The sequence below is a fragment of the Clupea harengus genome, chromosome 2 (genome assembly GCF_900700415.2).
Source record: "Clupea harengus chromosome 2, Ch_v2.0.2, whole genome shotgun sequence".
NCBI lineage: Eukaryota > Metazoa > Chordata > Actinopteri > Clupeiformes > Clupeidae > Clupea > Clupea harengus.
The window spans coordinates 6,019,939-6,033,998 of NC_045153.1; the positions used below are offsets into that span (position 1 = coordinate 6,019,939).

The 14,060-nt window shown below is 47.3% G+C and overlaps 1 protein-coding gene across 1 annotated transcript in view; it reads left to right on the forward strand.

The window, feature by feature from the left end:
• Positions 1–13,632, forward strand: part of LOC116218643 — a 25,365-nt gene extending 11,733 nt beyond the window's left edge. Inside the window, exons 5-10 of the mRNA XM_031560951.2 lie at positions 5,695–5,768; positions 6,014–6,106; positions 6,223–6,289; positions 7,345–7,573; positions 9,806–9,923; positions 13,405–13,632. Of these exons, the coding sequence (XP_031416811.1) occupies positions 5,695–5,768; positions 6,014–6,106; positions 6,223–6,289; positions 7,345–7,573; positions 9,806–9,923; positions 13,405–13,632 (809 nt within the window). The remainder of the gene's footprint in view (positions 1–5,694; positions 5,769–6,013; positions 6,107–6,222; positions 6,290–7,344; positions 7,574–9,805; positions 9,924–13,404) is intronic.
• Positions 13,633–14,060: the final 428 nt, after the last annotated feature.

The window sequence follows — 14,060 nt, forward strand, 5'->3', positions numbered from 1 at the left end:
GTGAGTGCCATTCTATTTCTTACACAGGCCTGGCTTTGTGTACACTCCATCTAGACCACATGACCAGGGATCTGATCTCTCCCTCTAGACCACATGACCAGGGATCTGATCTCTCCATCTAGACCACATGGCCAGGGATCTGATCTCTCCATCTAGACCACATGGATCTGATCTCTCCATCTAGACCACATGACCAGGGATCTGGTCTCTCCCTCTAGACCACATGGATCTGATCTCTCCCTCTAGACCACATGACCAGGGATCTGATCTCTCCATCTGGACCACATGGATCTGATCTCTCCCTCTAGACCACATGGATCTGATCTCTCCATCTAGACCACATGGCCAGGGATCTGATCTCTCCCTCTAGACCACATGGATCTGATCTCTCCCTCTAGACCACATAACCAGGGATCTGATCTCTCCCTCTAGACCACATGGATCTGATCTCTCCCTCTAGACCACATGGCCAGGGATCTGATCTCTCCCTCTAGACCACATGGATCTGATCTCTCCCTCTAGACCACATGGATCTGATCTCTCCCTCTAGACCACAGGGATCTGGTCTCTCCATCTGGACCACATGGCCAGGGATCTGATCTCTCTTATCAGAGGAGAGCAGTGAAGAGTACTGGCTGCCAGTGTTGCATTTTGTGTATTACTATTGGATGTGTTATAAAACAGCCTAGACTTTGAACTGTTTTATTAATACAATGAACATTCAGTGACTATGACAAAATTCTATGATATTTCAGTATAATTCAGTTTGACAAATGAACTTAATTAACAACAGTTGATATGACTTGTATGATAAGTAGGCTATCTTTTCATTTCATCAGGGCATTCCTTTCATTGAAAGGGCATTGTGCATATTACTTCACCTCATGTAGTACACACTTACAACATGAATAGAAGGACTCGTCTATTATAACAAAGGTTTCTTAGACTGAGGAACCCTTTCAGTTGGAAGGGTTCTGTTGGGCAGGGGTGGATGAAGGGTTCTGTTGGGCAGGGGTGGATGAAGGGTTCTGTTGGGCAGGGGGGTATGAAGGGTTCTGTTGGGCAGAGGCGGATGAAGGGTTCTTTGTAGGGTTCCTTTGGGACTCCTTTGGAGCGTTTGGATTTATGAAGAACATTTGGAGAGAGCCCTTTGTCTAGCAAAAGGAACGTCAGATAAGATGCTGCCTGTTCTACTGTACACATTTAGTTTGCACACGAAAACTCCTCTTCTAGCTGAATGGGGTCGATAGACCTACAGTAGAACTACGATTGGTTCTTCATAACCAGAAAGAGATGTAGAACTCACATTTACTCACATTACAAGTTCACTGGCTCAAGCTGAAAGCAAGCTGTGTAGCTCTGTGTGTGTGTGTGTGTGTGTGTGTGTGTGTGTGTGTGTGTGTGTGTGTGTGTGTGTGTGTGTGTGTATGTGTGCGTGCGCATGTGAGTGTGCGCGTGAGTAAATGTACTCTGTTGGATTTATTGGAATACTGTTGAAGATTTGGATCTGTCGCAAGACCACATGCACAGAGAGAAGAAAGAAAGAAAGAAAGAAAGTGAGAGCAAAGGAGGTGAAGAGTGGAAGCGAGAGAAGCAGAGAGAGTGGGACAGGGAGGTAGAGAATGGGGACAGAAGGAGGTGGAAGAGGCAGAGGTTGCGTGCGGTGCATGGTCGACGCATTTCCCCAGGAATGTGATCCAGAGTGCAGGCCGGCTCTCCTGAGACTCCGGTCACTGCAGCGCTAACGCTACGGCTAATATGAGCCCTGTCTCCTCTAATCCCCCTCACCTCAGCCTGCCCAGACCCACAGCAAACTCTGGGATGGACTCGGACCAGATCTGGCTCTATATACACCGCTGAGACTCAGGTCACTGCAGCGCTAACACTAAAGCTAACGCTAAAGCTGTCTCTTCCAATCCCCCTTACCTCACTTTTGGCCAACACTGGCACGGACCACCTCCCGATCCGGCGCGGACCTGGCCCCGTTCGCTCTCCTCTCCTGAGACGTGGCTCACTCTGGCCAAGTGAGAGCACTGTGGGATGCAGACAGATTTGGCCCCTCTAGTCTACCGTCCTGAGGCGGGACTCACAGCTGACACCCACATCATCTCATCCACACTCTGACAAAATGAGGGCCTCTGGCTTGGCAAAAGAATTCTACCATCAGTTTAGCTACATTCGGTTATGACTTAGAAGTTCTGTGTGGAACTTCCTTGTGACAGGCTGCTTGTAGAATGCTTTTGAAGATTCGGTGACAGTTGGTCTCCGGGGGAAAGAGGCCTTTTTGCCATCAGTGTTATTTGGGTGTGTTCATAAACTGCCACTCCGACTGCTCCAAGCATACCCTGGCACTTTGAAACCATTCATAAATTCGGAATGCCGTTGGAACTGTAATTTGTTTTTCCTCAGAGCGTTCAGAGCGCACTCTAGCTGAAGAGACAGAGCGGCAGAGGTGTGTGTGTGTGTGTGTGTGTGTGTGTGTGTGTGTGTGTATGTGTGTGTCACACTCTCAGACCATTCAGAGCGCACTCTTGGCACTGCGGCTGAAGAGACAGAGTGGCAGACGTGTGTGTGTGTGTGTGTAAGTTGAACGGTCTTATCTGCGAATTACAGAACATAATTAGTCATTCAACAAAATCACTTACATGGTATTCATCATCCTCACTGTTGTCAAGCTCTTGCATGAAACATGAAACCCAATTTCAACATGGGTGTTTCTGTTACGCACATTTTGATCCGTAAAAAACAATCGTTAGACGGAATGCTCTGTTTTGTTTTTAACTACAGAACATAATTCCATTTCCACATATAATTAACAAACGCAACCCTGTCGCGAGGGTTCTAGATTCTATGGGCAGTCCTCAGGGTTCTAGATTCTATGGGCAGTCATCAGGCTTCTAGATTCTATGGGCAGTCCTCAGGGTTCTAGATTCTATGGGCAGTCCTCAGGGTTCTAGATTCTATGGGAAGTCCTCAGGGTTCTAGATTCTATGGGCAGTCCTCAGGGTTTTAGATTGTAACCTATACAAACATTGGAGAACCGTTGAGGTTTCTACATTGTACTCCAACCTCCTCATTTGCCCTTATGCTTTCTTCTTGACCCTCATTCATTTCCTTATTCAATATGTCCTTTGCTCTCCCTCCCTCTCTCTCTCTCTGTCTCTCTCTCTCTGTCTCTCCCTCTCTGCCTCTCCCTCTATGTCTCTCCCTTTCTCTCTCCCTCTCCCGCTCTCTCTCTCTCTATGTCTCTGTCTCTCTGTCTCTCTGCCTCTCCCTCTCTCCCCCTCTCTCTCCCTCTCTCTCTCTATGTCGCTCCCTCTCTGCCTCTCCCCCTCTCTCTCTCCCTCTATGTCTCTCTCCCTTTCTCTCTCCCCCTCTCTCTCCCTCTCCCTCTCTACCTCTCTCTCTCTCTCTCCCTCTATGTCTCTGTCTCTCTCCCTCTCTCTCTCCCTCTCCCTCTCTCTCTCCCTCTCTCTGTTCTATTCTCCCCCAACTTTGGACTTCAAAGTGCTGGAATCCATTACGCTAGGCAGACGTGCCAAAAAATAAACCAGCCTTCAGTCTGAGTAGGAACACACACACATACGCGCAAACACACACACACAACTACTACTTCTCTTCAAATTGAAGAGAAGCACACACACACATTTGTCTCCATTCTGAGTGGGAAAAGAAAAACATGCACACACACGCACACCTATCTAGTATGATCTGCATAAAGAAGGCTAAATGCTGCAGACCTACCTGTCTGATGCAAGAAAATAGACACACATGAAAAATGTAATTCACCTACAAAAAGGCACACACTCTCTCTCTCTCTCTGACACACACACACACCCCAGCAATGATTATCACAATTGCTGATATAACCTTGAGAGTTTGCTAGAATATAGAATGGACCTTCATGTGAGTCGTGTAGTTGTGTCATATGAGTGAATAGTCTGTGTGTGTGTGTGTGCATATGTATGTGTGCGTATGTGTGTGTGTGTGTGTGTGTGTGTGTGTGTGTGTGTGTGCGTGTGCATGTGTGTGCGCGTATGTGTGTGTGTGTTTGTACTTGTATTGTACACTTGTCAATGGGCTGCCCACAGATAACTGCAGTGTCAGTAAACAAGTGTCAGTTACGGCACAGAAACCCCTGCAGCCTCTCACAGCTCTTGAAGGAGGACAGTTTACTGTTTCACCCCTCGCAGTCCCACCACATCCCACAGCCCACATCCCACAGCACGGCACAGCCAGCGGCTTCACTCCAGCGTCTCACTCCACACTGAACCCCCAGCTCGGAGGACGCGTGTGTTTCTCTCGGCACCTCAGCTGAATAAAAGGTTGTAGATTGAAAGTTTCTAAGGGCTGGGAGCTCTTGAGGAAAAAGAAATGGATCTCCTTGAGTGACCTTTCAAAAATAAATGTTTTTATGTTGACTGTGTGTAAATGAAATAAGAGTAAACTTCAGCCTCTGGGGTAGTAGTCCACGTCACCACACAGCCACACTCAGAGGCATGGCCATCACTGACCGTACTGGACAGTAGCGGTGGCCTCCGTCACTTTACCATTTAATGAGGATTTCACGCTACATTTCATCTGGCAGTGTTGACATCTCCATTTCAACCATGCTTCAGTGTTTACGTCCACTGAGACTTCTCTCTTCCCAAGTCACATTTCAGTCCAGTGACCTTCCTCAGAACAGTTTGAACCCAGTTGAATCCGAGGGGAAGCAGAAGTTTGGCAGCACAATAGACTCGTGTGGTATGTTTGCCCCCTAGTGGCCATCTTCATATTACAACTGTCTGAATGTCATCCACTCTGCTTTTTCCTCAAATAGTAAGCTAAATGTAATGTGAATTGAGGTGACCATCTGGAGAGGATCAAATAATATAATTGAGTTTTATTAGGCGATAAGATAAGAGAACTGATTCCTCCAAAACAACCCATCGCCTTGGGGATGATATAGTGCTGTGTTTTTTAAACAGCACATTTTTCACATGACTTCTCAGTGAGGTCTTCAGCACTCTCTCAGAGAGAACAATGTCACCGTGTCCTGAGAGAATACCGCCTGAATCCCAGATGGAAAACAAGTTCCGAGCCGGACATGAACCGTGCCCAGACCGGAATGCAGATAGGTCTGTGTCTGAGACAGCTGTCCTTTCACGTGAGTCTCAGTCGCACACAGCCACTAGAGCCAGTCACTGATCATGAGGTCGTTTGGTTAATTAGGCAACATTAGGGCGGCTTAACGCCCCTGGCTGATCAGAGAGAGGTCAAAGGTGACATGGGCACAGGGAAGGGTGTGTGTGCGGAGGAACTCTGTGGAGTGGATAGTCACACTGGAGGGACATGGTGTGTGTGTGTGTGTGTGTGTGTGTGTGTGTGTGTGTGTGTGTGTGTGCAAGTGCATGTGTGTGTGTGTCTGTGTGTGTGTGTGTGTGTGTGTGTGTGTGTGTGTGTGTGTGTGTGTGTGTGTGTGTGTGTGTGCGCGCGCGAGAGAGAGAGAGAGAAAAGGGAGGTGATAGCCACTTGTTCCCTTTTTTGTGTTTGTCTGTCCCTCACAAAAGAAGATCAAACCTGACCTTACTCCTCACAGCCTACCCTAACCCTACCCTACCCTACCCTACCCCACCCCAGCCTACCCTAACCCAGCCTGCCCGTACCCCATGTTATCCAAGTGAACATGCTCACTGATGAAGTGTGTTACAGCTGCAGAGGAAGATTTGTCTGGCAAAGCTGAAGTTACCTCAGGAACTAGAGAGACATCTCACGTCAGAATGAGGGTGAGTATTGTACCCACCTCTGACATACTCACTCTCTCTCTCTCTCTCTCACACACACACACACACACACACACACACACACACACACACACACACACACACACACACACACACACACACACACACACACACACACACATAATCAAAGCCAATGCAGTGACTTAATGTTCAGCTTACAGACAAGGTATATCCTCAATATTCTTTCTATGACTCTTCTCTTCATTTGACCTCTGCGTGACCTCCAGAGAGTTGCCAGGGTGGGTGTCCATGGTGATGACATAAATGCTGAAGGCAGGTGTGGATCTGGAACTGACGACGGTGCACCTGCAGATGGACAGGTTAACCTCTCCGACACCCACAGCGCACACACACACACACACACACACACACACAAACAGACACACACACACACACACACACACTCACCTGTTGCTCACAGGTGCTTCCCCTTCAGATCCAGTCACCTGAGAGAAGTCCAGGTGTGAGGGGAGCAGTGTCAGGTGACCAGCCCGTCAGCACAGGTAAGACGCACCTGAGACACACACACACACACACCTGAGACACACACACCTGAGGTCACTCACACACACACCTGAGACGCACACACCTGAGACACACACACCTGAGGTCACTCACAGGCCTCGTCAGCAAAGCATGGGCAACAGCAGAGCCCCCTCCAAAAAAATAACCTGCATACTCCCCCACTGACCCTGTTCACAGGCCTACAGACACATATCTATAAGCCCAAGCTAAACCTCTACCTACAGACACACATCTATAAGCCCAAGCTAAACCTCTACCTACAGACACACATCTATAAGCCCAAGCTAAACCTCTACCTACAGACACACATCTATAAGCCCAAGCTATAGCTCAACCTGTAGACACACATCTATAAGCCCAAGCTATAGCTCAACCTGCAGACACTGGACAATCACATCGCTTCAAAGTTGAGATTAGTTTGAACTCTGAACCCTCCCACTTCCTGTCACCAATCTTCATTCTGCTGCAAGTTGCAGAACTTCATGAACATTCCATGGTCTCCAGCGGCTACATCGCTGCTGGTCTCTTTCTGGGTCTGCAGGGCCTAATGTTACAGATCTCCCACTATGGGGGTCTCAGTCAGTTAGCTTAGCATTTCCCCCTTTTTATTTCTCTCTTCGTTCATTTAAAGGTAAAGGACGGGTATTTAGCAGCTGTTTTTATCCAAAGCGATGTACAGAAAACCTGCAGTGATCGGGAATCGAACACGGGTCAACCCCTCTGCCTGTCTCTCTTCCTGTCTCTCTGCCTTTCCCTCTTCCTGTCTCTCTTCCTGTCTCTCTTCCTGTCTCTCTGCCTGTCCCTCTTCCTGTCATTTGCCTGTCTCTCTGCCTGTCCCTCTGCCTGTCTCTCTTCCTGTCTCTCTGCCTCTCTCTGCCTGTCTCTCTTCCTGTCTCTCTGCCTCTCTCTGCTTGTTCCTGTGCCTGTCTCTCTGCCTGTCTCTCTTCCTGTCTCTCTGCCTGTCTCTCTGCCTGTCTCTCTGCCTGTCTCTCTGCCTGTCCCTCTCTAGCTCATTCTATCACTCTTCCAGCAGGAGGCGATGCAGAGAGGAAAGAGGGCTCAGAGAGAAGAAGAGAAATGGACAGAGCAGAGAGGAAAGAGGATGCACCCCCTGGTGCTGGAGGAGACTCTGAGGCCCCCCCACAGCTGACAGAAGACCATCGCAGCCATCGCAGAAGCCCCCGAGCAGCCCACTCTGCTGCAGAGACGCCCTTGGACACATCAATCCCACAATGCCCCTCAGGAGTCCGTCCGGAGCCTGTGTGAGTGTCCTCAAACTCCCCTCTCACCTCTCTGGTATCCCCCTCTCCCCTCTCCTCTCTCCCCTCTCCCCTCTCCTCTCTCCCCTCTCTCCTCTATCCCCTCTCCTCTCTCCTCTATCCCCTCTCCTCTCTCCCCTCTCTCCTCTCTCCCCTCTCCCCTCTCCTCTCTCCCCTCTCCTCTCTCCTCTCTCCACTTCCCCCTGTCCTCTCTCCCCTCTCTCCCCTCTCCCCTCTCCTCTCTCCCCTCTCCTCTCTCCTCTCTCCACTTCCCCCTGTCCTCTCTCCCCTCTCTCCTCTATCCCCTCTCCTCTCTCCCCTCTCACCTCTCCTCTCTCCCCTCTCCTCTCTCCTCTCTCCACTTCCCCCTGTCCTCTCTCCCCTCTCTCCTCTATCCCCTCTCCTCTTTCCTCTATCCCCTCTCCCCTCTCCCCTCTCCCCTGGCTCCCCGGCCGGGGATCATCTGTGTGTCTGGGGGTGGAATCCGTGGTATCTGCCCTGATGAGGCCCCAGGATTAGGGCTGGAAAAGTGATACACCAGGGTCAGGGCTGGGATCAGGAGAGCTGGATCATCCCAGAATAATGGTGCTTGTCTTGGACTCCTGTCAACTCATCCCCTTTCTCTGGGGGAACATTTCTTGGGGGCTTTCAGTCACTCTCTCACTCTCTTTCTCTTTCTCACCCCATCCCTCCCTCGCCCTCTCTCTCTCCATCCCTCCCTCATTCCCTCTCTCTCTCCATCCCTCCCTCATTCCCTCTCTCTCTCTCTCCATCCCTCCCTCATTCCCTCTCTCTCTCTCTCCATCCCTCCCTCATCCCCTCTCTCTCTCTCCTTCTCTCTCCATCCCTCCCTTCCATCCCTCCCTTCCCCCTCTCTCTCTCCATCCCTCCCTCATTCCCTCTCTCTCTCTCCATCCCTCCCTCATCCCCTCTCTCTCTCTCTCCATCCCTCCCTCATTCCCTCTCTCTCTCTCTCCATCCCTCCCTCATTCCCTCTCTCTCTCTCTCCATCCCTCCCTCATTCCCTCTCTCTCTCTCTCCATCCCTCCCTCATCCCCTCTCTCTCTCTCCTTCTCTCTCCATCCCTCCCTCATCCCCTCTCTCTCTCTCCTTCTCTCTCTCTCTATTTTGCCCCTTCTGGCCATTCCTCTTCCTCTCCCATCTATCCATTTTTCTCTCCTTCAATTTCTCTCTGTCTTTCGTTCTCTCGCACCTGAGGTGAAAGGTCATGTTCCGGTGAGCGGATGGCTCTGTGGAAGCTGAGGTCAAAGGTCAGAAAGGGGTCAGTGGGTCAGTGTTAGGCTCATTAATATCCCGTCTGTCTGTTGTTTGCATTCTTCTTCTGTCCATCCCTTCACTTCTCTGTTCTTCCTCAGGCAGCAGCTGTTCTCTGCAGCTCACATTACAGCCGTTTAAGGACTTTATGACCATCTATAACCTCACATTACAGCCGTTTAAGGACTTTAGGACCATCTATAACCTCACATTACAGCCGTTTAAGGACTTTATGACCATCTATAACCTCACATTACAGCCGTTTAAGGACTTTATGACCATCTATAACCTCACATTACAGCCGTTTAAGGACTTTATGACCATCTATAACCTCACATTACAGCCGTTTAAGGATTTTAGGACCATCTATAACCTCACATTACAGCCGTTTAAGGACTTTAGGACCATCTATAACCTCACATTACAGCCGTTTAAGGATTTTAGGACCATCTATAACCTCACATTACAGCCGTTTAAGGACTTTAGGACCATCTATAACCTCACATTACAGCCATTTTAGGACAATACAGCATCTATAACCTCACATTACAGCCGTTTAAGTACTATACAGCATCTATAACCTGCTTGGATTATCCACAAACACACCAAGAAATCATCAATTCCCTTCATTATATTAACATTTCTTTCCTTCTCTGTCTCTCCTTCCACCTCACTCTCTCTCTTTCTCTGTGTCCCTGTCCATTGCAACCCTTTTGCCCCTCTGTCTGTCTATCTGCCTGCCTGTCTGTCTGTCTGTCTGCCTGTCTGTCTGCCTGCCTGTCTGCCTGTCTGTCTGCCTGTCTGCCTGCCTGCCAGTCGGTTTGTCTGCCTGTCTGCCTGTCTGCCTGCCTGTCTGCCTGTCTGCCTGCCTGTCTGTTTGTATGTCTTTCTGTCTCTTTCTTTTTTTTCTCATCTTTTCTACTCTCCTCAATATTTTTTTCTCTCTTTCTGTCTCTCTAGGGAGAGCCACGCCAAAGCAGCCGGCATCAGTCAAACCGTGAGAGACGTGGAGCGAGAGGGAAGAGGAAGAGGAGAGAAAGGAGGGAAAGGAGGAAGGAAAGAGAGAAAGAGAGGAGAGGTGGAGCACAGCGGAAGACAGCAGACAGGGGAGGAGGGGATATGGAAAGAGGGAGGCCTCCAAGAGGAAGAGGAGCAAGAGGAAGAGGAGGAGGAGCGCAGAAGAACGACTGAGGAGGAGAAAGGAGCTCCTACTGCCTCAGCATTGGTGCGTCTTCTCTGCCCTGTCTAAAACAACAACATCTAGTTCACACATGCTACAACATCTAGTTCAGACATGCTACAACATCTAGTTCACACATGCTACAACATGCTATAACGTGTACAACATGCAGTGGTGGAGGAAGTACTGAAGTTTAGTACTTAAGTAAAAGTACAAGTACCCAGGAAGATAAAAGTAAAAGTAAAAGTAAAAGTACTACATCAACAATCCTACTTAAGTAAAAGTAAAAAGTACTTACTTTTAAATTTACTTTAAGTATTAAAAGTAAAAGTACTCACGCAATGAGTTGTCTCTCAATGTCTAGGCTGTGCCATTTTGATAAAGAAATAGCTACTGGTAATAAATGCCTCTACAGATGTCACTACTAGCAATAATTATAAGCAACAACATTTGTTAATTGGAAAGGTTGGTGTACTTATTGTGCCTACCATCTGTAATACTGTTCACACTATATCTTAAAATTCTGCGGATGACAAGTTATCTACCAGGGATTATTTGCAGTTAATACCATTAAGCCAAACGAATAAAGACACCATGTGATATCTTTAAATCTTTTATTTAATTGTAAACGTGTAAAAAAGGGAAACATGGAACATGAAAAACAAATGTGATTGTAAAACTGGACAGAACAAGGCACGCTAGCTTGACATAGCTAACCTACCAGCTTTATCTTACCACTACGTTAAATATATAATGAAGGTCCAATCATGTTTTTTTTATGCTATTGCTGTATGTCAACATGCATTTCGCTAGATAACATTATAATATCATGTCAGTAAACAAATTGAATACATATATCAATATTCAAAAGTCAGGGACATTAACTTAGCATAGCCATCACCCTGCTTACCTCGATATGCTACTTTAAATTTGAGGGCGAATTATTGAAGGCTAGCAACTCCTTTTTTTGAGGGAGACAGGAAACGCATTGAAACCTCCAGGAGTCATTCTTGGGGCCTTTGAACTCGAACATATCTTTTAAATAGGGCCAAGGGTGGCTCATATCAGAGGGCTCAGTTCAGGCCGACTTTGGATCCATGTTGAATAGGCAGTAGTCAGGCTGAATGTTCAACTATAACAGGCAAAGCTACCGCTAGTGCTGCTGCCAAATGCGCACTCTGATATCATTGGAGTTGATAGAGCCACCTGATTGGTTTAAACTTCCAAAACAGCAACGCAATCCATAGTTTTGTGTAGGCAACATTTTGGCGAAACTATGTTCATAAAATGTAACGAGTAACAGCACATATTGTAGAAATGTAGCGGAGTAAAAGTATAGATAATAGCAAAAAAATGTAACGGAGTAAAAGTAAAAAGTATGCACTATTATTTTTACTTAAGTAAAGTACAGATACGTAAAAATGTACTTAAGTAAAGTAACGAAGTAAAAATACTTCGTTACATTCCACCACTGACAACATGCTACAACATCTAGTTCACACATGCTACAACATCTAGTTCACACATGCTACAACATCTAGTTTACACATGCTACAACATCTAGTTCAGACATGCTACAACATCTAGTTCACACATGCTATATCATCTAGTTCAGACATGCTACAACATCTAGTTCACACATGCTATATCATCTAGTTCACACATGCTACAGCATCTAGTTCACACATGCTACAACATCTAGTTCAGACATGCTACAATATGCTATAACGTGTGGTTAAGACATGCTATAACGTGTAGTTCACACATGCTATAACATCTAGTTCCGACATGCTATATCATCTAGTTCACACATGCTACAACATCAAGTTCACACATGCTACAACATCTAGTTCAGACATGCTACAACATGCTATAACGTGTACAACATGCTACAACATGTAGTTCAGACATGCTACAACATGTTGTTCAGACATGCTACAACATCTTGTTCAGACATGCTACAACGTGTAGTTCAGCATGCTATAATAGGATTGATTGTTCTTTCCTCCTTTGTCCTCTGTGTGCATGACTTGTAAGGCAACATTCAAATTAAGTGTATAGTGCCTTCATCTATTCATTACTAAACACCACAGAAATTACATCAGGCCTGACTAACGCGATTAGACGCCAATACTGAATGAGGTGATGTAATTACTGTGACATTGTCATGACGATGACTTAATTTTGAAGTAAGTGTAGAAGGTTAGTTTTGATAGTGGTCCAGGAGACCCCTGTGTCATACTCCAATATTGGGTAATCGGATTGGGAAGGAACCTAATAACTTAAGCTTCCATTCCATTCTGACGGATTTGGCAGCTAAAGTCTGTTGAAGTGAATGATGAATGACAACAAAGTCAGGAAACTATAATTGTATTTAAAATATTTCATAACATGTAATGTAAAACTATGCTTGTTGCTTCATTCAAAATAACCACATTGAAACATGCAAGATATTCTGCTGTTCAACAACATAAACATAATTGGTTCCTTAATGTAATCGTTTGGGCCTGGTGCGGATTCTCCCCCAACCCTTTCCTTTATCTGATGTTGGCCATCCCTCGATCTCCCAGAGAAACAGAGAGGGAAAAACAAAGGAGGAGAAGAAGAAAGGAACGAAAGAGAGGGACGGCGCCTCAAAGGCCCAGAAAGCTGCAGGAAAGAGAGGCAGGAAAGCAAGGGTCAAAGGTCAAAACGAATTTGTGGTTGGTGAGTCACTGGGGCGTTCACCCTCAACTTGTGTATTTCTCTACCCCTGTGTGTGTGTGTGTCTGTGAGAGAGAAAGTGTGTCTGTGAGAGAGCAAGTGTGTGTGTGTGTGTGCGTGTGTCTGTGGGAGAGAAAGTGTGTCTGTGAGAGAGCAAGTGTGTGTGTGTGTGTGCGTGTGTGTGTGTGTATATTTCTGGACTGCATGTACATTTTGAAGCGTTAAGTATGGGCAGTCCTGGCTTCTTCTAAAACTAAGTGATTCACCTACTTAAAATGCTGCACAATAGCGGTACTCACTGGGAGCTGTGTTGTTGGAATGCTTCTAGAATGCATGAGGGGTGGGTTCTACTCCGGGGAAACTACGACTCCTGAGTGCAGCCTTTGAAGGATGCACAGCAGTCTGAGTGCAGCCTTTGAAGGATGGACAGCAGCTTTGATGTAGTGAGATGTGATTAATGAGAGAGGTCCTTCGCATTCTTCTCAGGGAAACCCCGCCCAAAACAGGAAGAGGACAGGTCTGAGAGGAAGAGCCCTGAGGAACATGAGCAGGTGGAGGAGCGGCATGAGGAAGAGGAGCAGCATGAGGAAGAGGAGGAACAGCATGAGGAAGAGGAGCATCCACAAGGTGGCGCTATGACTGGGGACATGGACGACACTATGGAACACCCCCTCAGCGAACAGCAGGGGTCGCCATCTTCATCCCTGTCCCGGCGCTCGGACTGCAGAGGTACCCCTGTTTCACAAGGTCAAAGTTCATGGCAGGCAAACTCACCCGAAGCCGCCCCCCCCTGGAGCCCCCCGCCCATGTCTCTGCACCCGCTGACCTCACGGTCTGCTTCGACAGTCACAGACAGCCATGTGACCAAGCCCAGCCAATCAGAGGAGAGCGCTCATGTGAATAATGTGAGTTTCTGACTGAGCTGTCACAACACAAGTTTTTAAATGTCTGTCTCATGTCACTAGTTTCCATGGGAACTAAACGAAACCCAAGCCTTTATTTTAACGTAGCCTACTTCTAATCCTAACCATAGCATTCATTCTAAGCCTATTGATCATGATTATGCCATAAACCATATTCCTTCACCAAACGTCAACTAAAATACCTCTTGCTAAGTGCACTTATCAAACTGTGGTCTCAATGGCCCTCAACACTGACATGTGTTTCCTTCAGCAAATGTAAAGTGCACACTAGTCATGGTGTCCTACACGGTACACAGAGGCCTTTACAGTGGTACAATGGACCACCCTGTTTTATCTCCTAAGAATCGGAATGCTGAGGAGGTTGCCAGGCAACGGGAGCGGCAGGCAGCGGCCCGAGCAGAGAAGGCGG